Source organism: Crinia signifera, chromosome 5 (assembly GCF_055691185.1).
Source record: "Crinia signifera chromosome 5, ASM5569118v1, whole genome shotgun sequence".
In the NCBI taxonomy this organism is placed as follows: Eukaryota; Metazoa; Chordata; class Amphibia; order Anura; family Myobatrachidae; genus Crinia; species Crinia signifera.
In genome coordinates this window covers 156,897,759-156,923,911 of record NC_139221.1, presented here as the reverse complement: position 1 = coordinate 156,923,911, position 26,153 = coordinate 156,897,759, and the positions used below count along the sequence as shown (strand labels likewise).

The following is a 26,153-nucleotide window of genomic DNA, read 5'->3' as shown; positions in this document are numbered from 1 at the left end:
CAATTTACAGGATCCAAAACAGCATGGGTTTACTGGGGGAAGATCATGTCAAACAAATCTTATTTACTTTTTTGACTGGGTGACTAAAGTAATACATCAAGGTGGGGCTGTAGATGTAGCTTATCCAGACTTTAGTAAGGCTTTTGACACTGTCCCACATCGCAGACTGTTAAATAAACTTGGACAAAGAATTAATCCACACAGTCAATTATGTATCAGAATTGTCAGATGATCCATATATGTAATATATTACCATTAATTAGAATTCTGTATATATAGGGAGGTGCTTCCCAGAAATCTGTATAATTGTATGTTCTAAAGAAAAAAGAAGAAAAATAATTCCTACAAGGAGCACTCAAGGCTGACTCATTTGTCTTGTTCAGCATTCATTTTTTTTTAGTTTTTCCATATAGTGTCCCAAGATAAAAATATTAAAATTTAACTTTTTTATTGATTATTAAATTAATAACTGCGAAAAATAATTAAAATTATTTGTGAGTGCAAAACCTGTGTATTAGAAAGTGATAATAAATTTAAAATAGGGCTGTCCGTTGTATGTGTTTTTATTTCAGTCTAAGGACTTTTGTGTTATCAAAAATCGTATAACTGTAATGACACTGCATGCATGAATTTCATGTATGTTTAATTCCACCTCAATAATATGGCGTGGCAGTTGTATATCTGACTCTGAGAAACTTCTCAGATTATTGTTACTCTGTTAATATGTTGCAGTTAGATATCCGTTCTATGCAACTATGTTTCTTAAACGTAACAAAACACGTGCCTCAGACTGTCAGCAATTACTTATTATAGTATATATTGGTCAATTGCTGATTATGCCAAATAGATCAGTCAGATGATTATTTAGAATGAATCTCTGGTTGAGAGAGATTTTTTAATATAGTTTTTATCGATACTTTTAAAATTGATACATTTATGTGTACCACAATTCGCATAAGTGTATTTAGTCCATTATAGGAGCTTATGCTGTGGACAATATATTATAGGTCAATAGTAGAACCTATCATATTAAAAGTGATTGATTGTGCAGCATATAGTATCTTATTATTAAGAGATAAATCTCCTGTGCCACTCACTATTATATCGTGGCTTAATAATATTGCTGCATACGGCAAATATTATCCCGCTGAAATCGCCTGCTTAAGTGATTTGGCAATCACTTAATCTTTTGTACCAAAGACTTCAACATATTGAATATCTTCCTTAATCACCCATATATCATATATTTTCTTTGTGGTCGAGTCACCAATTTTGAGAAGTACATTCAAGAGTGCAGTGTCTCAGTGCGTGTTACTGCACTTAGCAGCTATTGAAGTTGCCGTTCATTCAGTAGCTGCCGGACTGTATCTATCATGCCCATCAAATTTGGGTAGTACAATTCAATTGAACCCAGCAGGGACAGCTTGTGCGCAGCACAGATATAACATTTATTATTATGTATTTATTAGCAGTTTCTTATATAGAGCATACATATTGCGCAGCACTTTACAGAGAATATTTGAACATTCACATCTGTCCCTGCCTTAGTGGAGCTTACAATCTATATTCCCTACCACATGTACACGCACACAGACATACTAGGGTTAATTTTGTTGGGAGTCAATTAGTCGACCAGTATATTTTTGGCTTATGGGAGGAAATCGGAGTACCCGGAGGAAACCCTCGCAAGTACGGGGAGAATATACAAACTCCACACAGTTAGAGCCATTGCGGGAATTGAACCCATGACCTCAGTGCTGTGAGGTAGTAATGCTAACCATTACACCATCCGTACTGCCCTGGTACAGGTACAGCTTGGTATTAGCACACATGTACAACAGTCAGCAACTAGCGGGTATGACCGGTCACGTGAACCATGTGCACCATGTCCCCCCTTCGTCTTGACGTACATTTCGCATTAGAGCTTAATCTTAGTCCAACCCGACTGTCGGATTTTAAAGGTTTTTTATTATTATGAGTCTCCAATCAAACCTTGGGAGTGAAGTGATCATCGCTAGGGATGCCAATCCCGGGGCATTTTTTCAATCCCGGGATTCGGGATTGAAAAATGCTCAATCCCGGGATTCCCTGGATCCCGGGATTGGCTTCCCTAATAATAAAAAACACCCTGGCCGCCCGAGCGCTGGGTGGGTGGCAGGGACCGCCGGGTGGGAGGGCGGGTGGGTGGCAGGGACCGCCGGGTGGGAGGGACCGCCGGGTGGCAGGGACCGCCGGGTGGGAGGGTGGGCGGGTGGATGGCAGGGACCGCCGGGTGGGAGGGCGGGTGGATGGCAGGGAGCGCCGGGTGGCAGGGAGCGCTGGGTGGGAGGGCGGGTGTGTGGCAGGGACCACTAGGTGGGCGGGTGGGTGGCAGGGACCGCTGCCGCTGGGTCCCCGTGAGCGCTGAGTGGGTGAGCGGGCGGGTGTCCGGCCGTGAGTGCTGCCGGCCGTCAGCGCTGGGTGGGTGGGCGGGCAGGTGGCCGGGAGCGCTGGGCGGGCGGGCAGCCGTGGACGTGCGGCTGTGCCCTGCGCAGCGTGACCTCGCAGTGTGACCTCGTCACGCTGCGCACTGCGGGGTATGGGAGAAGCCGGGCAGCGTCTGAGTGCTCAGACGCTGCCCGGCATTAAACTGCGCATGCGCAGTTTAATCCCGAAATCCCGGGATTGGAAATTCCAATCCCGGGATTGAAATCCCGGCGTTTTGGGGGCCAAATCCCGGGATCCCGCCGATCCCGATCCCGGGATTGGCCACCCTAATCATCGCCCAATGTGTGGCTGGGCTGAAATCCGTTGTTTCCTTCTGCCTATCTTATTGGTTCTATTGATTGACAGGTCTATCATCTAATAGGAGCCTTGCCCATACATTTGTTTTATTTGATGTCTTCTCTAGAATGACTATTTGATGAATCAGTTTTTTGTATGTGTATAATTATTTTATAATTATAACTTACGCAAAATTAGATGTTATCTCTGCTATCAGTTTTTAATATGTTTGATATGAATATGCAGAATTTATTACCGCATTTTTGCAGGTATAGATTCCATAATCTAATATGAATTTATCAATATTATTCGTGAGTTAGTGGTACATTGGTGTATCCAAGTAAATAATTACTAAAATTAATTTGTGAGTGAACTTGATAGATCTCTTATACAATAAATATTTAACCATTATTTCTTTATAATGGTAACCATTAATAGCTATACCATGTGAATATTAATAAGTTAATGCCTATTCTAGGTGATATATTTATAATTACTGAAATATTTTATTAAGTGTGAAATAACTTATTTTAATGTACTATTATGAAAGAAAAATTATTGGTACTTGTTTCCTAGCACGGCGTCCACAATTTTGATCTTACAGTATCTTATACATCTCATCGCATCGCGTACAATATAGTGGCATGCGATGCGATTTTTAATTGTACAAGCACCCAGATGGCTGCTTACAATGTTAAATGCACCCCCATTGTTAATGCCACCCCCACTATCAACGTCAACCCGAAGCGTGGCATGCGTAGCGAGCCCGCGAGGGGCGGCGGTACGCGTCCTCCGACCTTTTCATACCCCCACTATCCACGTCGGCTTGGAGTTGATTGTAGATAGTGTGGCGAGCGCAGCGAGCCCCCGAGCCCGAAGCGTGGCGAGCGGACGTGGATGACTTAACATGTATTCCGCGGGGCTCGCTGCGCTCGCCACACTATCTACAATCAACTACACACCGACCTGGATAGTGGGGGTATGAAAAGGTCGGAGGACGCGTACCCTCGCCGCCCTCGGTGTTGATATTGGGGGTGGCGTGGACAATGGGGGTGCATTTAACATTGTAAGCACCCATCAGGGTTGTACATGCGATGCTGGTCAATATTTAATTGTACAATACGGCTAATTTGCCCGATCATCGCATACCATCACATACCTTATGTAATGGTATGCGATGGGCGCCGTGCTAGGAAACAAGTACCAGAGATCTCGTATTCTTAGATATTTATAGGAATTGCTGTAATTCTATTCCTCTATAGCAGTGTTTTTCAACCACTGTGCCATGGCACACTAGTGTGCCTTGAGCTGTTATCAAGTGTGCCCCCAGATCTAGAGATGCCCAAACCAGTTTACAGCCACCACCAGTTTAACTGCTATTTACTGGTCTCTTCTTTTCATATAAAGGGCCAATGTATTTTATTTTTGTTAACTGTGGGGACCAGTGTGATTGTTTTTTTAGAAGAGGGCCAATAGATTTGGTTGTGTTTTTTTTTTTCTGTGGGGGCCAATGTGTTTTGCCCTGTGGGGATCTCATGGTGTGCCTTGGTGATTTTAAAATCTTATTTAGTGTGCCACAAGGTATAAAGGTTGGCAATCCGTGCTCTATAGAAAGGCACCATGATTAATATGTTCATTCATTCCAGAGGGTTGCAAGCCTCCTAGGGTGAATGTCCAAAAACTTTCTCTTTTTAATAATTCCTGATTTGATGTTACCTCCTCTTATCCCTAAGTGACCTGTTTTTCAATACCAAATGCTCTCAACAACTGAGGATCTCCATGGTGATGGTCATGAAAATGTTTTGCCACTGTTGTTCGTTGTTTGACTTTACCAATATCCTTTTTGGAATTTCTCACTGTACCCACATGTTCTAAAATCCTCTGTTTTAGAGGCCTTGTGGTCATTCCGGTCACAAGGACAAATAATACAATATACTACACCAGTTTTGCAATTGATGTAATCTCTTATTAGATGTTTTCTGTTGCATTTATCTGTAATCTCAGTGTTGACATGCTTTACATCCTCCGCATTTGTACGATCCTTGTATCATTGTTTTTTTTTCTGGAGGTTGATGACTGGGCAATGAAGAAGGCAAGTCAGATGCTTGGTTGCATAGGGAGAGGTATCGGCAGTAGAAAGAAAAGAGGATTTTGGTACTCACCGATAAATCCATTTCTCTGAATCAGCAGGAGACACTGGAGTTACATCGGGTTTAGAGCTGGGAATGCTGGGAGCTAGGCACTACTAATTTGTTTCAGGGCAGGCTGGCTCCTCCCCTCTAAGACCCATCAGACCCCCAGTTAGGAAATTGTCCTACTAGAGGAGATGGTGACAAAAAAACATAAGTATAACAACTTGCATGCAACAAACATATAGAACCGAATGAACAGAACCGGGCCTGAACCGGCCCCACAACGAGCAGGATCCATGAGCTGGGAGGGCATCCAGTGTCTCCTGCTGATTCAGAGAAATGGATTTATCGGTGAGTACCAAAATCCACTTTTCTCTATCATGCAGCAGGAGACACTGGAGTTACATCGGGGAGGTTCCAAAGACCATGCCCCGGGAGGGAGAGCTCTGGGGATCCTGCAACACCAAACGAAAGAAGTTTATCGCCGGTGCCGCAAAAGTATCAAATTGGTAAAAGCGAACAAATGACCATGTGGCTGCTCTGCAAAGCTGAGAAGCCGAAGCCCCCCGCCTGGCAGCCCAAGACGTGCTTACTGACCTGGTTAAAAGAGCCGTCAAAACCGAAGGGGGCGTCTTGCCTGCGTGAATATACGCTTGACGAATGGTCAAACGAATCCACCTGGCCAATGTTTGTTTTGACGCCGGCCATCCCCTGCGAAAGGCATCATATAAAACAAACAGGCAATCTGACTTCCTAATAGATGCGGTTCTTTTTACATAAATCTTTAAAGCTCTGACTACGTCTAAGGAAGACTGAGACTAAGGAGCTCCCTGAAAAGAAGGGACCACGATAGGTTGATTAATGTGGTAAGAGGAAACGACCTTAGGTAGAAAGGACGGATGAGTCCTTAATTCTGCTCTGTCCTCATGGAAAACTAGGTACGGAGCCTTGCAAGATAGTGCACTCAGTTCGGATACTCGACGTGCGGATGCCAAAGCGAGAAGGAGTACTGTTTTCCAGACAAGAAATTTTAAGCCCACTCCTTCCAGAGGCTCAAATGTATCTGATTGGAGAAAAGCCAGGACTAAGTTAAGGTCCCAAGGAGGGGCCGGTGGAACAAAGGGAGGCTGAATCCTAAGAACACCTTGGAGAAACGTTTGAATCTCAGGAATGAGGGCCAGCCTCCTCTGGAAAAGTATAGACAGTGCAGAAATCTGTACTTTAAGTAACCCCAAGCGGAGGCCACCGTCCAGACCCTTCTGAAGGAACAATAAAAGTCTGGATAATTTAAAGACACGAAATGGCCACCCCTAGACTGTGCACCACTCCACGTAGGATCTCCAGATGCGGTGATAGTGAGCCGCTGAGGCTGGCTTACGCGCTCTTAACATCGTGGGGATGACGGCTTTTGGAATCCCCTTTGCCCTCAGTACTTCGGATTCAATAGCCACGCCGTCAAATGAAGAGAGGCTAGGTGCTGATGTTGGAACGGTCCTTGTAGTAGTAGATCGTGCCTCTGCGGCAAAGGGAATGGTTCGTCCGCTAGAAGCTGTTGGATGTCGGAGAACCAACTTCTCCGCGGCCAAAATGGGGCGATGAGAATCGCCTGGACCGATTCTCTCTTCAGCTTCTTTAGCACCTGCCCCAGTAATGGCAGAGGGGGGAATAGATACACAAAGTGGAATGTCCACGGAATTGCCAAGGCATCGGTCGCTATGGCTTGTGGATCCCTCGTTCGGGCTACATATCTTGGTAGCAGGTGATTTCTTCTTGAAGCCATTAGGTCGACTTCGGGAGTTCCCCATCGATCCGTGAGTTCCAGAAACACCTCAGGATGAAGTGACCACTATTCCGGGTGTAGGTCCTCCCGACTGAGAAAGTCGGCTTCTAGATTTTCTACTCTCGGAATGAAGATGGTGACCAGATTTACCTGCCAACTTTCTGCCCAATGCAGAATTCTGGAGACCTCTGTCATGGCTTGTCTGCTTTTCGTGCCTCCCTGTCTGTTCACGTACGCCACTGCTGTCACGTGGTCCGACTGAATCTTTACTGATTTCCCTTGAATGAGATCCTGTGCTGCGAGTAAGGCATTGTAGATTGCCCTCAGTTCCAACACGTTGATGGACAATAGACTCTCCTTCACACTCCATCGTCCTTGAAGTCGAATGCTGAGTACCACCGCGCCCCATCCACGGAAACTGGCATCCGTTGTTATTAGGACCCAGTCCCATATTGCAAATCGGCGCCCCTGTCTTAGGTGGTCGGTGTGAAGCCACCAAAGTAAGGCATGGCGAGCTTGAGTGGATAACTGGATCAGTCTGTGTAGAAACAGATGTGACCCCGCTCCCTTCTTCAGTAGGTCCAGTTGAAAAGGTCGAGAGTTGAACCGTCCCCATGTTAGAGCGGGGAAGGCTGCCACCATCTTTCCTAGAAGCTGTACACACAAGTGTAACTGGACCCGACGGTGACTCAGAATCTTGCGAATGATCCTCTGGATGTCACTGATCTTGTCGTACTCTGTTCCCTTGTGTCCAGCCAGAGTCCCAGAAACAGAATCCTCTGTGCTGGTCTGAGCGAGGACTTCTTGAAGTTGATGATCCAGCCCAACCTGGGGAGAGTCTGGACTGTCAGCAGGGCATGTTCCTCCAATAAGGATGGGGAAGGAGCCTTAACGAGTAAATCGTCTAAGTACGGTATTATAGTGACCCCTTGGTTCCGGAGGTACGCTACAATGATCAACAGTGTCTTTGTAAAGACCCTGGGCACCGACGATAAGCCGAACGGCAGGGCCCTGAACTGAAAATGGTCTTTCCCTATAGCAAAGCGTAGGTAAGCCTGGTGAGATTTCCATATCGGAATGTGGAGATAAGCATCCTTGATGTCTAACGAGAGCATGAACTTGTAGTGTTCCAAGGATTCTATGACTGAGTGAATAGACTCCATCTTGAAGGGCTGATAAGAAACCATCAGATTGAGAGATTTGAGATTTAAGATGGGTCGAACTGACCCGTCCGGTTTGGGTACTACAAAGAGATTGGAGTAGTAACCCTGGTTCCTTTTGGATGGAAGGAACTGGAATGATACCTGGGATGCCAGCAAGGTCTCTACTGCTCCCTGAAGAGCAGATCACTTGTCCTGCGCAATAGGGAGAGCTGTGGTGAAGAATCGAGTGGGGGGAGGGAAATCAAATTTAATCCGGTATCCCTCTGAAATGAGACTGCGAATCCAAGAGTCCTCTGTTAGAGAGAACCACTGGGTTCTGAAATCCAGCACCTGAGCCCCCACCTGCGACTCTCCTAAGAAAGCTGGCAAATTGTCATGCCACTGGTTTCTGTGTTTGCATTGGCTCTGGGCAGGTAGCGGTGGCCTATGGTCGACCTCTGGCACGTGTACCTCTGGTGGATTGAAAACTGCGCCCCCTACCTCGAAAGGAATGTTGTGGGCGAAATGAGTGGAAAGACTGAAAAGACGGCCCCGTGTATTGACGCCTGGCCGGCGGTGGTGCTGATGGTAAAAAGGCAGATTTTCCACCAGTTGCTTGAGCTATCCATTTATCTAATTCAGGGCCAAAATTACCTCTCCTGTAAACGGCAAACCCTCAACTGCCCGTTTTGATTCTGCATCCGCCTGCCATGAGCGGAGCCACAACGCCCGCCTGGCGGATACTGCGTTGGCTGAAATGCGTGCGGATATAAAAGAGATATCTTTTGCCGCATCGCCCAAATAGGTGGCAGATTCCTTTTATATGTTCTGCCAGTTGCCTAATCTCTTCTGGAGACATACCTGAATCCAAGCCTTCCATAATCATATCCGCCCACTTGGCATTGGCCTTGTTTACCCAGGCGGAAACAATGGCAGGTCTAAGTTGAGCCCCTGCCGCTACGTAAATAGTTTTAAGGGTAGACTCTAACTTGCGGTCAGACGGGTCCTTTCGAGTACATGCTCCTGGGACCGGCAGTGTAGTTTTCTAAGACAGTCTGGACACCGATGCGTCCACTGGAGGAGGGGTCTCCCATTTACGTAAGGCAGAAACCTCAAAAGGGTATACTGATGGAAAACGTTTCGGAATCTGGAAGCGTGTGTCCGGCTGTATCCATGCCACTACCAGTTTTTCTTGGTTTGGACAAGGGTAAACTATAGAGGATTTCTTTGTGTGTCCAAAAAGGTCTAACTCTTGTGGCTCTGGTGCAGGATCTTCTGGTAATTTTAAGACCTGTTTCACCGCTAAAATAAGAGCTTCAACCCCCATATGGGTAGGTTCAGGCTCAGGTTTCGGAAGAACCTCCTGGACCTCTTCCCATTCTCCTTCCTCCATCTCATTATAAGGAGCATGTTCGTACACTGAAGTCTGGCAGACGCCTTTTAATGAGGCTCTGACAGACTGCTTGGTTAAACCAAGTGCGCAGGATACCCGGACCCACGCTTTTGCTGAAGCAGGGAAGGGTTCCTTTCTCTATTGTAGAAATAATCTTCAGGAACAGTTTAAAACTGTGACCAGCTCCCGTGGCACAATTTTCTAACTGGTCTGATGGGTCTTAGAGGGGAGGAGCCAGCCTTGCCCTGAAACAAATTAGTAGTGCCTAGCTCCCAGCATTCCCAGCTCTAAACCTGATGTAACTCCAGTGTCTCCTGCTGCATGATAGAGAAATAAGTGATAATGCCACTGTATGGGTCATTGGTTTGACCTCATCTAGAGTATTGTGTTCAGTTCTGGAAGCCATATTTCCAGAAGGATAGAAATACATTAGAGACTGTACAAAGAAGGGCAACTAAAATGGTGCATGGCCTACATCACAAAACGTACCAGGAAAGACTAAAAGATCTTCATATGTATAGTTTAGAGCAGAGAAGGGAAATGATAGAAATGTTCAAATATATGAATGGTTTTAACAAGGTACAGGTGGGAGACATTCTTCACAGGAAGAGGAGCAACAGAACACGAGGACATGCACTGAAACTGGAGGGAGGAAGATTCAGGGGAAATTTGAGGAAGAATTACACAGAAAGAGTAGTACTTAAGTGGAATAGCCTCCCATCAGAGGTGGTAGAGACAAATACAGTAGTACAATTTAAACCTGTTTGGGATAGGCATATTGATATCCTTACAAAAAAAATAAGGATCAAATATGGTTTGAGGTAACATGTTTAAAAAAAGGGAGAGAATAGATGGGCCAAGCGGTTCTTATCTGCCGTCAAATTATGTTTCTATGAGTGAAATAAATGAGACCACTCACCGGACTTTGTTTGCAAATTTAAGTATTTAAAGGAGCATTCCTCCATATCAACAAACATTAAAGTGATCTGTGCATGAAAGTGGGCCATGGGCCGACGTTTCGGTATGCCTTCAGACCTTTTTCAAGGCCCCACTAACTCCTCCTAAAGTGCACTTGCCTGCCGGGGGTGGACGGCTGAAGTCACAGGACCTCAGCCACCCACCCAGTTCTCAGACCCAGACACTGCAAGTCTCAGTCAGCCCAAGGTAATTAGATTTGCGAGCAGACCATAGAATGATTTTGTCCCTGCACGCTACCCTGTAAATGGATGTTTATGCAACATATCCATTCGCAAAACAGCGAGGTTATTCACTGGGTGGCGGGCAGCGTTAGAAGGCTCACTAAGCAGCGAATTACTCTTGCTTAGCTAAACAACCAGAATGACCCCCTATAATTTGAACTGGGGACACTATGGGGGGTATTCATTGTGCTGCCGCTATTTCCGACGGGGGAAATAGCGGCGGCTCCCTATTCATTGCTGTCTTTAGCAACCGTATTGAAGTGGGAACATTGCAGAATGGGCCCGACTTTAGAAGCTGTCCGGCCCATTCTGCCGATAACGGCCGTGGATTGGCGCGATCCCAACCGCAGATCGCCAATCCACTCCCATTTTCGCGGCCATCTCCCCTGTCGAGCTGACCGCAAATGGGCCAGAATCACGGCTGTCAGCAGGGATCAACAGCCGTGATCCTAGATTGAATACCCCCCTATATATCCCAATGAGAGCCAGTGCAACACACTGGACTTGAGAGGCGCTCTTCCTGCTCTGCTACCCAGCTGCTGTCAGCTGTTGCTACCAATTTGCCTGTATGACAGGATATGATCGCCAACAGTGTGAAGTGTGGCTTTTCAGTCTCCGGTGCAAATACTGATCTTCTCAGGCCCCAACTTACAACACTGTTCCCTGCTGTACCTGTTAATCCATATGACAGACAGGCAGTGGCAGGCCAAGGCAGTGTCATTGAAGGCACTTCAGTCTTCAGTGCAGCTCCTCTCTCCGCTGTCTTAAACGTCCCCCTTTTTAAATGTGATCCAGGTATAATGTGGTATAATATGAACTATGAGGCATGTGGTATAATGTGAATAAGATTGTGCTACTTTGTGGGGTAATTGAATATGCCATTCAATTACCCCACAAAGTAGCACCTCCTTCATGATGCACAGTCCTTATTTTGAGTGTAGGAGAGTGCAAATTTTGTAGATTGCAGCCCTTACTATAACTTTAATAACAATAGTTTTTATTTATTATAGGGTTAAATTATATATTAATGTTCAGTAATAAGTTAAAGAAGTGTTTAGATAAAACCTCTTTAAGATACTTGTTGATGCTCCCCTTGAGACCCTGCACCACTTATTACTGATAAAGATCCCTAGGCTTAAGACTGTCAGAGTCTATTGCTTTTGCTGTGCTGCTTGGCTGTGTGTCATAGGTGCAGTGTAAACCCTGGGAAGCCGGATGACTTTTCTTAGTGTAGTTTGGTTGCTACTGAGAAACAGGCATTAACGGAACGGATTGGGAAACGGTTTACTGCCTTGTGATTTTTGCCATGCATTCTTACCTGGATAGCTACTAATATTGTAAAATGAACATTTTGGATTATACAGAAAGTGGTCCAAGCACTGGTAGGTTTAAACATAACTGTTTTTTTTTTCCATGTTTTATTTGGTTGTTATTTTGTCTTTATTCCTCTTGGCATGTGCTTAGAAAACCTTTGATCAAAGGTTGCTGCTACTGTCTTTTTCTGAAAAGGAAATGTTGTTGCTATAATATGGAACTTTTATTTTGTTTAATTATTTGCCCATTTAATTTCAGAGAGTTGAGTGGATTGCTAAATGCAGTGCTGGTATCATCTGTTATATAAGAGGATTAGACATGGCTTTAGTTCTCTCTGGCTGGCTTTTACTGTACAGGGTAGTTTTGTTTGTTTAGGTACTATGCAGTATGTGTAAAACTCTTATAATAGTAATTATTTTATTTGGTTATCTGATTCCTGTAGAAATATGCACATTCATGTACCTTCGAAAAATATTCATTTAAAGTAAGTAATATTTGTAATTTAACAGACCGTAATAACAAACCTGTCAAGAGCAAACTTGGAAAATCCTTGTAAGAAAAGAATCAGATTCATGTTAATGCCCGGAGAAGTTTGTAAATAAATGCTTTTATGGTGGAAGCCATCAAATGATGCCTGATCAACTATGTTGGCCGTCATCTACTGAGTATTGTTTAGTTTCAGGCTTCTTTTAGTTCCAGACAAGCCGAGGCAGTTTGGGAACATTAATACTGCTTTAACATTGCAGAAATGGGTAATGACACGGTATTCTTAAATGGGACTTTAAAACGGGTCTGAGCCTTGAGACCTCTAACATTGCAGGTGAAAACCGTTTTAAAAATCATTTAATACCATTCAAACATTCAACCCATTTATCCCCCAAGGGACACGTTTCAAGCCATTGAAATAGAGCTGTTCAAACTGCCAAAAAAACGGCTTTAAAACGTGTAGGACTCTGCTTTTTAACCGTGTTGAAATACCGGTTACCTTTAACCGGTAAATCAACTCTGGCACTTTCACATTGCAAAATGGAAAAAAAACGGCAATATACCGTTTTAAAAGTGCGATGTGAAAGGGGTATAATTGAAATATTTCCTCTTGTCAACTGTACGGTCTTTGATATCACAGTTCACTCAAATAAATACAGTGACTACATTTACCCATGGTATGTATGATAATATAACCCTTCACCCCAGAATAATGTGCTGGAGGAAAACTCTCTTTGACACGTCACAAGGTTGTTTTTGCTATTCTAATAATCTAAGCAATGAGCTAAGCTACTCTCAGTAATACTAATGTTATGGCGTAAAAACAAAAAATGTAGTTATAAAATTCTTGTGTACTTTATTTAGCTCAAAGGGTAAATTCAACACAATGTGCTGCTGGGCATCTCCCACCCAGTTATAGTAGCCCCTGCATCTCGGATTTATCTCTGATGTACGAGGCAGAACTCGTGATGTAGATGGATGCTGGAACACTGAGCTGAGGAAGTTGCAGTAAATAGCCTTTGTCCCTTTCTATTTATTTATTTCTTCTTTTGCAGTATGTGCAGTTCTTCATGAACAACATAAAGGCTGTATGGAGTGATAGCAGCCATAGCTAGTAGCTCCAGTAAGCTGTCCCTACTCTTTGCTACTGATTTCCAATTCTGTCCAAACGTAAGCCTTTTTGCACTTCTATGTTGTCAGACTTTAACCCTTTGAGTGCCAACTTCTCTGTGTGAGACATTCAAAATATCAGCTAAAAATGCCAGAATCACTCACAGTTGTTATATAAATTAAAATAATAAATGTTGTCCAAAAAAGATTATATTTCCTATATACGTTATACATTACGGCTCATTATGATGAATAAGAATGATTGCTTGGCAATTTTCAGGCCTATTTTGACAAATTCACTTGGCACTGAAAGAGTTAAACAGATGGTATAGGGTAAAATCAGTAAATGCTATGTCACAGTAAGTTAGGTAAATATGAAGCAAAATATTTAATATAGTGTCTTATGCTGTGTACTCACAGTACAAACCAGCATGAGATTTTGACTATATAGTCAAAATCGCTTGCAGATTGCACAGGTTTTTTACCTTGCGATCCTGATGCACGCGCCCATTACAGCACAAATCGAAACCCAGATAGACAGGGCTGCAATGATTATATAGTGCAGATCGAATGCTGATAGCAAGAATTGTACGTAAAAAGTACACAGATAGCAAAGATTGCATAGCACTCGAATCTTAAGTCGAATAGCAAGGGAATCTCACTGTGTGTACACAGCATTACTGTGTATGTAACCTGTATGACACTGCTGACACTTTTTCTGGTATTTTAAATAAATAATTAAATAAATAATAAGAACAACATAGCTGCATCTAGATGTTAACACATAATAACTGTCCTCAAATATGTCTGTCTTCAAATAAAAATTGACATGGCCCCATTGTACAAGTTTAAATCCTTGCAGATTCAGGCTCTCCAGCACTGCAATGGCAATTTTTCACAGCCCTATTAGGGTGGAGGATGGCGTCGACCACCCGACGGGGACAGGTGAAAAACCCCTGTATCTATCTCCTGTGCTGGGCACTCGCACCTCTGCTACACTTGTCATTCTACTACTGATACATGACCTTAAACTCTGCCCTCCAATTTGTTCCCATGAGGAGCTTAGTGATTGATTTGACTAACTCAGACTGATCAGGTTGCGTTGTTCTCAGACATGAGCAGAAATCGAATGCTTTCAACTGATACACACTTTTTTGCTGATTGAATTTGCAAAGGACACACTGGGTGAAATGTAATAAGGTGATAGAATCAGAAAGTGAGAGATTTCATAACAAATCTCCCAGCTTTATTAAAGCAGCGATCATTTACACTGCAAAATCAAACTGGTTTTGCATTGTAAATAGTTGCCTCTTTAAAAAACTGGAGATTTGTTACCAAATCTCTGACTCTCTTTGATTCTCTCACCCTTTTACATTTCACGCACTGAGTTTTTCAGGATGGTGCCTTGCAAAAAATCTATTTCGGTGCAATTTGAAAAAAAAAAAACATTACACAATGCAAATGTAATATTAGAAATGTACCCTTCTAGTGACTGCCCAGAGGTTTTACCATACATGTGTACTTGACCCACAAAATACAACTTTTACAATGACCTAAATTCTCTTATGCAGCCTTAATTACACACATGTACAGTAATTGATTTTAAAGTTCATAGTTTTTATTATAATACATTTTCATTAAAAGGTAAAAGGAGGCAAAAAAGCAGTCCATAGCCTTGCAACTGCCCAATTCCTATTTGTCTTGCAGCAAGGCTGGGGGACACTGGACCATTAGATGGCAGGTTGTGTTGGAGTGAGCACTGAAATTGGATTAGCTTTAAGAAATAAAAAAAAAAAAAAACTCTGCCTGCAACCCCATTATACTGTACCAGTGTTACAGCATTTAAGTGCCTACAGAATAGAGCATATTTATTGTAGTTTAGCGGGTTTTTTTTTTGTAAAAAATGTTTTGCTTTTTAGTTAGCTGCTTCAACCCGCCCAGCAAATGGTCTGAACAGCATCACCCCTTAGACTGTGGTCGTATTTTCCTGACCGCAGTTTAAGGAGTGGCATGGGCGCTGCTGCGTGTGTGCATGCTCAAAATACAGAAAATCGCCTATTAGCAATTTTCAGTAATCAGTAAGCAAAATTTAAATAGGCCCAATATTCTTGATCAGGATGTACCAATGACGTAATATCTCTCATCTCATTATCTCTTTCTCTCTGATATTATTTGTCAATCTCTCTATTGGAGACTGGTTACTGGTTGTGTTCTCCAAGGACAGTCCTTAGTCACTCTGGATTGGGTCATTGGGATCACAGACATGATTCGGTACTTATGTATTATCTGGGCTCCCATGTTAAATACACCCCATTTTTTCATACCTCTACTATCCAACTACGCATGGAGTTGATTTTATATAGTGTGGCGAGCGCAGCGAGCCACCGTGCCCGAAGCGTGGCGAGCGGACGCGGTCTCATAAGAAAAACGGGAGCCCAGATATTACATAAGTACCCATGATTCTTCTAGGATGGGGTGCTTTAACAGTACATCTTTGGCTCCGACATTTGGTCACCAGCAGAGATGGCTCTGTCGATCAGTGTGCTTGAGCCAACTGGATCTCTTGGGAGCAGCAGAAACAGAAGTGTTACCCAGTTAAGAGAGGCTCCAGATTCCAGTGTGGAAAATAAGTCCTGATAACCTCTGATGGGCCTGTTTTCATGTGGAAACCTAGGAAAATCCAATTATGCAATTTTATATGATTGTATTTGAACATTTGTTTTATTGAATTACACTATGGGCGGTATTCAATGTGAATACCTGCGAGGTGCAGCGAATCCTTTTTAGGATTCGCTGCACATTCGCCACGTTCCGGAGCCAGCGGGCTCCGGTATTCAACGTGTCAGGGGCTCGCTGCCCCTGACAGGCGAATATGAGCTCCTGCGGCGATTGCCGCAGGGAGCCTCAGGACGGAGCCAGGCAGAGAGATGGTAGTCTCTCTGCCTAGCCCAGACCTTTGTGGGGGCTTAGGTGTGCTCCCCGGGTGCCAGGCAGCACAGGCTGCCCCCCCGGCGGTGCCAGCAGGCTCACGTATATTCACTACACACGATCAAAATGATCGTGCAGTGAATATATGAATATGTAATGAGCGGCTCCGCTCTGGCGCCACCTGCTGAATGCTGTGTAAAAAAAAAATAAAAAAAAAAAATATTATTTTTAAAATTAAATATATATTCATGTGCTTACAGCACATGAATAAAAATAGCATGCCCCTCCTCAGAATAAAATTCCTGATTTTTTGACACCAAATGTAAAAAACAAAACACTTTATTTTAAAAGTTCACATTCCACTTCACCATAAAAAGATAGCGATTGCTACTCGGTGAATCATGGTGAAAAAAACCTAGAAATGTATTCGCCATGTGGTCATTGAATAGGGTGATTCACCGTTTTTGACAGAAATTCGCCAAACAGCACAAAATCGCCATAAAAACCTGGCGAATCAGGCTCATTGAATACCGCCCTATATTTCTCTTTCCATATGTCTAAAATATATATATATATATATATATATATATATATATATATATATATATATATATATATATATATATATATATATATATATATATATATATAGTCCAAGAGAGGTATCCACACCTAATCCAGGTTGTGGAATGTCAGGCACTCGCCTATTGTAAATAATCCAGAGTAATCTGTATAAAATCCATATAAAGGCGTTTTATTCCAATAGGTTTAGCAGATTTAATTTACATGCAGTAGGACATTGCCCCGACGTTTCGGTCCTGTGTGGACCTTTCTCAAGGAGCCTATAACATGCAATGCAAGAAATCTTTCAATAGATTTGTCCATAAATGGTTAACAAACAAGCATCAAAAAAGCAGAAATATAATTTACTTAGTCACAAGAAGTACATCGCAATCAGCGTTGTTGGGGTAGTAAAAACCCTAAGGTACCCGGAGCAGCTGCTACACTATACTGCCCGGGCCCGGCTATTTATCCCTCTGGTAGCCAATCACGAGCGTGTGGTGTTGGCGCCAAAAATCACGCTCAAAACAATGTTACTTCCGGCGTCACCGGAAGTTCGGGACCCGGAAGTATCGGCAGGTGGAGCGCACTGGAACGCACGGCTTACTATAAGCCTGTAGTGCGATGCGTGCTGCCTCCGGCGTCACCGGAAGTTCGGGACCCGGAAATGGCAGTAGGTGACACGCATAGATGACACGCACGGCTTCCTGGTGCCGTGTGCGTGTGATATAATAAGAATAGAGAAATGCCCTGTCTTAAGGTTCCGGGCATAATGTAATCCTAACACAGCGCTGCCTAGTGCCTAAAATGTAAATGTAAATATAAATAGTGGGAGAAAGCCGGGGCCGGTATTTAGAAGCCAGTCTGTGTTTTAAATGGAGAGTAAAACCTCTTCATGTGGCAACTATTATTTTAATAGGATGATAACAAATCGTCCAGACATCACTGGCTAATTGATCTCTAATAAAGTGAAAAAATATTAATAGATATGAGAATATCATAGTTGGAGAATAACAAGGATCTCACAACTTGCAAAAAATGAGTTAATCTTTTTATGTAAATATATATATATTTTTTTTATATTTTTATAGAAAAAATTTTTTTAGGAATTTTTTTGTATTTTTAAAGTGTTTATTCTTATTCTATATTTTATTATTTTATACTACTACTGGATTTGATTTTTTTGGGAAACTATTTTGGAGACTATACATGGTAACGAAAGAAGCAAAAAATACCCCAAAAAGGCTTAAAATAGCGAGTACATACATGGTTATTACTTGCAAACAAAAGATAGAGAACATATGAACATAGACAGAGAAAGTCCGCATAGGTCCACTAATCTACACTTAAACCGGTGGTTTTTCGTTGGGGGATACTACAAAGGAAAAAAGGACTTTAGGAAAAAAGGAATTGAGCTATAGTCCAAGTTGACCCAGAGTCAGACTCTGAGAAAAAAAGATTGTTTTCTTTATGAAAAAAGATGGTGGGGGGAGTTTTTATAACTGGTGGTGGACTGTTGGGTACCCTATTTCAAAAATATGTTATAGGGATTATTCTCATTTAAGCCTCGGGGGGCCAATGTGTCCAACTGGTGAATCCACCTGCTCTCCCTTTTCTTCAATAGGAGACCACGGTCACCACCCCGGGGGGGTGGGGGGATCCAGTCAATCAAGCGGCATCGTAGTGTGGAAATCTGGTGGCCTGCTCGCAGGAAGTGACGGGGTATGGGTAGTTCGGCTTTGCCTGTTTCCAAGGCGGTCCTTACCGAGTTTCGGTGATTTGCCATCCGCTCACGGAATTTGCGGGATGTCATCCCCACATAGGCAAGTCCGCAAGGGCAGTTCAACAAGTAGACCACATGGTCCATCTGGCAGTGTAATCGATGTTTTATTTTTATAGCCTTGCCAGAGTGTGGATGGGGGAATGATGTCCCCGGGATAAGGCTGTTACATGTGGTGCAACCAGTACACCGAAAGCATCCAGGTCTTCTGGAGTGTAACCAGGTGGTGTTCTGCTCTACATTTGGTGTCATCATTGGCCTCATATGGAGTTCTTTCAGGTTCGGCCCTTTCTTAAACGCCATCATGGGCGGCCCATATCTTTGCAATTTCAGCGAGTGGTCCGAGGCCACAATTGGCCAGTGTTTCTTAATGCTCCTCTGGATATCACCAGAGGTGTGGTCGAATTTGTTGACATATAGCATCCGTGGTGGTCCCTTCCGTTGTGTTAGTGTAGCTGGTACAAGTTGTTTAGCAGCTATATTATGCCGAGCTTTGCGTAAACATCTGTTTAAGGTGTTTTTGGCGTATCCTCTCTGGATGAACCTATCGGTCATTTCTGCCAGTTGGTTTTCCATAATGCTAGGCATGGTATTGTTTCTGATCACCCTCATATACTGCGAGATGGGAAGGTTTTCCTTAAGCGTAGGCGGGTGTTGACTCTCAACAGTTAGCAGAGTGTTACGATCTGTAGATTTTCTGAATACGCTAGTCTGTAGGGTACCTTCGGATAAGGTCACAGTTATGTCCAAAAAGTTTATCGATTTTGATTCAATGACGTGTGTAAGTCTGATTGGACCAGCAATTTGGTTCAATTCGAGGACCATTACTTGAAAAGCTTCGGTGGAACCAGACCAGATCAAAAAGATATCGTCGATGAATCTTTTATAGTACTTGATGTACTGATGGTATTTAGCTAATATGTGTGTGGTCTCATAGTCACACATATATAGGCCCGCGTAGGCAGGGGCAAGGTTTGAGCCCATAGCGGTGCCTGATGTCTGAATGTAATATTTATTGTTATAAACAAAGTGGTTACATGTAAGGATGAGTTTGGCCATTTCAACCAAGAAATCTGTAGGCGGAACCAGGCTAGATCTTTCGTTGAGTTTCTCTTGAAGAACACGTAGGCCGTCAGCGTGTGGAATAACTGTATATAGTGAGCTCACATCCATAGTGGCTAGATGTAACTCACCCACGAGCTCAACTTGTTTCAATTTCTCAATAAAGTCCTCCGTGTCTCGGATATATGTATCGCTACTGGTGATTAGTGGTTGTAGATGGTAATCAACAAATTTGGCCAATGGCTGCAATAAAGATGCTCTAGCTGAGATGATAGGCCTGCCCGGCGGTTGAGTCAATGATTTATGTATTTTTGGTAAGGTGTAGATTATTGGACAAACCGGGAAGTTCACTGTTAAAAAGTCATAGTTCTCTTTAGATAGCCAACCAGCCAGGAATCCTTGCTGCAACAAGGAGTCAACTTGTTTTTTAAAATTGGGTATTGGATTTTGTTTGGCTAGAGAGTATGTATTACCATCAGAGAGTTGGCGCATAATCTCGTCGTGATATTGTTGCCAATCTTGAAGCACTACAGCTCCCCCTTTGTCCGCTGGTCTTATTACCAAACTGGTATTCTGTTTTAATTCTTTCAGTGCCACCCGTTCTTCAGGGGAAAGATTGTGATACCTAGGTTTTTGAGGGAGACGCTGGGCATCTTGCTCGACTAGCCTATTGAAGGTTTTAATGCTAGGGTTAGTAGAACTTGGGTCAAATGTTGACAATGGACGGAATCTGGATTTATTTGCCGGTGTCTCTGAGTCACCAAATTGCTCGCGAAGTCTGAGTTTGCGACTAAATTTAAAGATATCAACGGAGGTTTCAAATTTATCGTGGACGGACGTGGGCACAAAAGAGAGACCCTTTGACAAAACTGATCGCATTGCTGGAGTTAAGGGGGTTGAGGACAAGTTATAGATCAAGTCAGGACTGGCTTCCTGTTTCTTTTTCCGAGTACCTCCGCGACGAGGGTGTGGTCGGCACCCCTTCCTCTTGCTCGTCGAGCGGGTTTGCCTGTACCGCTGTTCCCCTCCTCTAAAAAATCAGATTGTTGGCTCGAGAAGTCTGTGTCCGAAGCTGATGCTGATGTAGAAGAGCCTTGGTTGAGCACGTGTTGGTCTCTTTGTGGTCGGTGCTGTCGTCGTGGTTTATACGGCCGTTGTGTGCGCCTAGTGTTGGTATTAGGGCCACCTGCCAACCAGCGGTATACTGAATGATTTTGGTAATCTGATGTAACAGCCGTCAGCTTACTCCTTTTGAAAGATATGAGCTCGTTTTTATATGTATCCAATTGAGAACCAATCTTGTCAATCAGGTTGTGAGTTTTATCGTTCTTGATTGTGGTTAAGTATAGGGTGTTGAAGTCTCCAATATCCTTCTGAATTTTTTTCAGCTCAGTTCCCACCTCTTCCACTACTAACAGCATCAAGTCGAAAGAACATTTATTAAGAACCCCACACCAGCGACTGCAGAATGTGGGGTTATTTCTCCCTATTGTTGGTATGTTGGGGACTCTAAAACCTCTCGGTATGTATCTTTTCCGATGGTATTCAGACAAGAAGTGTCCATGCATGGACAAGTCTATTTCTCGTTTTCTGAGTTTTAGCAATCTTTGATAAAGATCAGTAGCTGACTCTGTTGGCAATGTGTCAAAATCTGATTGGTCGAAGAGGACTTTATCCGCATCATCGTCCGTTAGCGATATTATGCCTTGTTCCGCTTGCAATAATAAGTTGTCATTCAAGAAACCAAGTCCACCCACAGCCATTTTAGGGAGGAGTTGGTTTTTTATATAAGTCACGTCGCAGATGGTGAACAATTGGTATTCTTATTGTAATGTTCTTATTGTAATTTCTGAGTGGTGTAGCTAAGTCAGACAATATTTTACTGGGGGGCTACAGAAAATGGGGGCAATGGTAGTTACTGATGATCGATGTATGCCTCAGTCGGAGCTCTCAGTCAGTCCAAATAGAGTTTATAGATGTTTCCACATAATTTAGAGATCACTGATTGCAGTATTAGTCTAGGGCTGTTCCGGTGTCCTTGTTGGGGTTTTCTTCAAGATGTGGGTGACCGGTCAAGGGGTGCAATATCGTCACCCCAAATGTAGTATTGTGTATAGACCGCACTCTCACTTAGTTCAAGACAGCACGGGGTGCCAGACAAAGGGTGCAAGTGTTTAGCCTGCATCAAGGAGCCTATAACATGCAATGCTTGTTTGTTAACCATTTATGGACAAATCTATTGAAAGATTTCTTGCATTGCATGTTATAGGCTCCTTGAGAAAGGTCCACACAGGACCGAAACGTCGGGGCAATGTCCTACTGCATGTAAATTAAATCTGCTAAACCTATTGGAATAAAACGCCTTTATATGGATTTTATACAGATTACTCTGGATTATTTACAATAGGCGAGTGCCTGACATTCCACAACCTGGATTAGGTGTGGATACCTCTTGGACTATAATTGGATGCAGGCTAAACACTTGCACCCTTTGTCTGGCACCCCGTGCTGTCTTGAACTAAGTGAGAGTGCGGTCTATACACAATACTACATTTGGGGTGACGATATTGCACCCCTTGACCGGTCACCCACGTCTTGAAGAAAACCCCAACAAGGACACCGGAACAGCCCTAGACTAATACTGCAATCAGTGATCTCTAAATTATGTGGAAACATCTATAAACTCTATTTGGACTGACTGAGAGCTCCGACTGAGGCATACATCGATCATCAGTAACTACCATTGCCCCCATTTTCTGTAGCCCCCCAGTAAAATATTGTCTGACTTAGCTACACCACTCAGAAATTACAATAAGAACATTACAATAAGAATACCAATTGTTCACCATCTGCGACGTGACTTATATAAAAAACCAACTCCTCCCTAAAATGGCTGTGGGTGGACTTGGTTTCTTGAATGACAACTTATTATTGCAAGCGGAACAAGGCATAATATCGCTAACGGACGATGATGCGGATAAAGTCCTCTTCGACCAATCAGATTTTGACACATTGCCAACAGAGTCAGCTACTGATCTTTATCAAAGATTGCTAAAACTCAGAAAACGAGAAATAGACTTGTCCATGCATGGACACTTCTTGTCTGAATACCATCGGAAAAGATACATACCGAGAGGTTTTAGAGTCCCCAACATACCAACAATAGGGAGAAATAACCCCACATTCTGCAGTCGCTGGTGTGGGGTTCTTAATAAATGTTCTTTCGACTTGATGCTGTTAGTAGTGGAAGAGGTGGGAACTGAGCTGAAAAAAATTCAGAAGGATATTGGAGACTTCAACACCCTATACTTAACCACAATCAAGAACGATAAAACTCACAACCTGATTGACAAGATTGGTTCTCAATTGGATACATATAAAAACGAGCTCATATCTTTCAAAAGGAGTAAGCTGACGGCTGTTACATCAGATTACCAAAATCATTCAGTATACCGCTGGTTGGCAGGTGGCCCTAATACCAACACTAGGCGCACACAACGGCCGTATAAACCACGACGACAGCACCGACCACAAAGAGACCAACACGTGCTCAACCAAGGCTCTTCTACATCAGCATCAGCTTCGGACACAGACTTCTCGAGCCAACAATCTGATTTTTTAGAGGAGGGGAACAGCGGTACAGGCAAACCCGCTCGACGAGCAAGAGGAAGGGGTGCCGACCACACCCTCGTCGCGGAGGTACTCGGAAAAAGAAACAGGAAGCCAGTCCTGACTTGATCTATAACTTGTCCTCAACCCCCTTAACTCCAGCAATGCGATCAGTTTTGTCAAAGGGTCTCTCTTTTGTGCCCACGTCCGTCCACGATAAATTTGAAACCTCCGTTGATATCTTTAAATTTAGTCGCAAACTCAGACTTCGCGAGCAATTTGGTGACTCAGAGACACCGGCAAATAAATCCAGATTCCGTCCATTGTCAACATTTGACCCAAGTTCTACTAACCCTAGCATTAAAACCTTCAATAGGCTAGTCGAGCAAGATGCCCAGCGTCTCCCTCAAAAACCTAGGTATCACAATCTTTCCCCTGAAGAACGGGTGGCACTGAAAGAATTAAAACAGAATACCAGTTTGGTAATAAGACCAGCGGACAAAGGGGGAGCTGTAGTGCTTCAAGATTGGCAACAATATCACGACGAGATTATGCGCCAACTCTCTGATGGTAATACATACTCTCTAGCCAAACAAAATCCAATACCCAATTTTAAAAAACAAGTTGACTCCTTGTTGCAGCAAGGATTCCTGGCTGGTTGGCTATCTAAAGAGAACTATGACTTTTTAACAGTGAACTTCCCGGTTTGTCCAATAATCTACACCTTACCAAAAATACATAAATCATTGACTCAACCGCCGGGCAGGCCTATCATCTCAGCTAGAGCATCTTTATTGCAGCCATTGGCCAAATTTGTTGATTACCATCTACAACCACTAATCACCAGTAGCGATACATATATCCGAGACACGGAGGACTTTATTGAGAAATTGAAACAAGTTGAGCTCGTGGGTGAGTTACATCTAGCCACTATGGATGTGAGCTCACTATATACAGTTATTCCACACGCTGACGGCCTACGTGTTCTTCGAGAGAACTCAACGAAAGATCTAGCCTGGTTCCGCCTACAGATTTCTTGGTTGAAATGGCCAAACTCATCCTTACATGTAACCACTTTGTTTATAACAATAAATATTACATTCAGACATCAGGCACCGCTATGGGCTCAAACCTTGCCCCTGCCTACGCGGGCCTATATATGTGTGACTATGAGACCACACACATATTAGCTAAATACCATCAGTACATCAAGTACTATAAAAGATTCATCGACGATATCTTTTTGATCTGGTCTGGTTCCACCGAAGCTTTTCAAGTAATGGTCCTCGAATTGAACCAAATTGCTGGTCCAATCAGGCTTACACACGTCATTGAATCAAAATCGATAAACTTTTTGGACAGAACTGTGACCTTATCCGAAGGTACCCTACAGACTAGCGTATTCAGAAAATCTACAGATCGTAACACTCTGCTAACTGTTGAGAGTCAACACCCGCCTACGCTTAAGGAAAACCTTCCCATCTCGCAGTATATGAGGGTGATCAGAAACAATACCATGCCTAGCATTATGGAAAACCAACTGGCAGAAATGACCGATAGGTTCATCCAGAGAGGATACGCCAAAAACACCTTAAACAGATGTTTACGCAAAGCTCGGCATAATATAGCTGCTAAACAACTTGTACCAGCTACACTAACACAACGGAAGGGACCACCACGGATGCTATATGTCAACAAATTCGACCACACCTCTGGTGATATCCAGAGGAGCATTAAGAAACACTGGCCAATTGTGGCCTCGGACCACTCGCTGAAATTGCAAAGATATGGGCCGCCCATGATGGCGTTTAAGAAAGGGCCGAATCTGAAAGAACTCCTTATGAGGCCAATGATGACACCAAATGTAGAGCAGAACACCACCTGGTTACACTCCAGAAGACCTGGATGCTTTCGGTGTACTGGTTGCACCACATGTAACAGCCTTATCCCGGGGACATCATTCCCCCATCCACACTCTGGCAAGGCTATAAAAATAAAACATCGATTACACTGCCAGATGGACCATGTGGTCTACTTGTTGAACTGCCCTTGCGGACTTGCCTATGTGGGGATGACATCCCGCAAATTCCGTGAGCGGATGGCAAATCACCGAAACTCGGTAAGGACCGCCTTGGAAACAGGCAAAGCCGAACTACCCATACCCCGTCACTTCCTGCGAGCAGGCCACCAGATTTCCACACTACGATGCCGCTTGATTGACTGGATCCCCCCACCCCCCCGGGGTGGTGACCGTGGTCTCCTATTGAAGAAAAGGGAGAGCAGGTGGATTCACCAGTTGGACACATTGGCCCCCCGAGGCTTAAATGAGAATAATCCCTATAACATATTTTTGAAATAGGGTACCCAACAGTCCACCACCAGTTATAAAAACTCCCCCCACCATCTTTTTTCATAAAGAAAACAATCTTTTTTTCTCAGAGTCTGACTCTGGGTCAACTTGGACTATAGCTCAATTCCTTTTTTCCTAAAGTCCTTTTTTCCTTTGTAGTATCCACCAACGAAAAACCACCGGTTTAAGTGTAGATTAGTGGACCTATGCGGACTTTCTCTGTCTATGTTCATATGTTCTCTATCTTTTGTTTGCAAGTAATAACCATGGCCCTTATTCTGATCGGTGCGGAAATTCCCGCATGCGGACGGACCGCCGATGTTGATCGTCTGCGCATGTGCAGAGGTCACTCTGCGCATGTGCAGGCGATTTCGCCGCACGGATTCTTTATACGCCGTAGAGGGGCGTGAGGGGCTACTTAGCCTCATTACCCTATGCATACGCCCCCCGTTTCATGGGCGTTCCCATGCAAACGCGGGGCGTATGCATGGTAATGAGGCCGTGACGCGTGGGTACGGGGCGGGCATCTGACATCGCCGGATGT

At 43.6% G+C, this 26,153-nt stretch overlaps 1 protein-coding gene across 4 annotated transcripts in view; it reads left to right on the top strand.

Moving 5' to 3' along the window:
• SLC12A7 (solute carrier family 12 member 7) overlaps positions 1-26,153 on the top strand; it is a 267,868-nt gene that overhangs the window by 111,291 nt on the left and 130,424 nt on the right. The window contains exon 1 of one of the 4 annotated variants that reach the window (XM_083188160.1): positions 11,678-11,791. The exons of the other annotated variants lie outside the window; for them this stretch is intronic. Within the exon in view, the coding sequence (XP_083044286.1) occupies positions 11,752-11,791 (40 nt within the window). The 5' untranslated portion in view covers positions 11,678-11,751. Of the gene's footprint in view, positions 1-11,677; positions 11,792-26,153 lie in introns of those variants that run through there. 4 annotated transcript variants of the gene reach the window in all.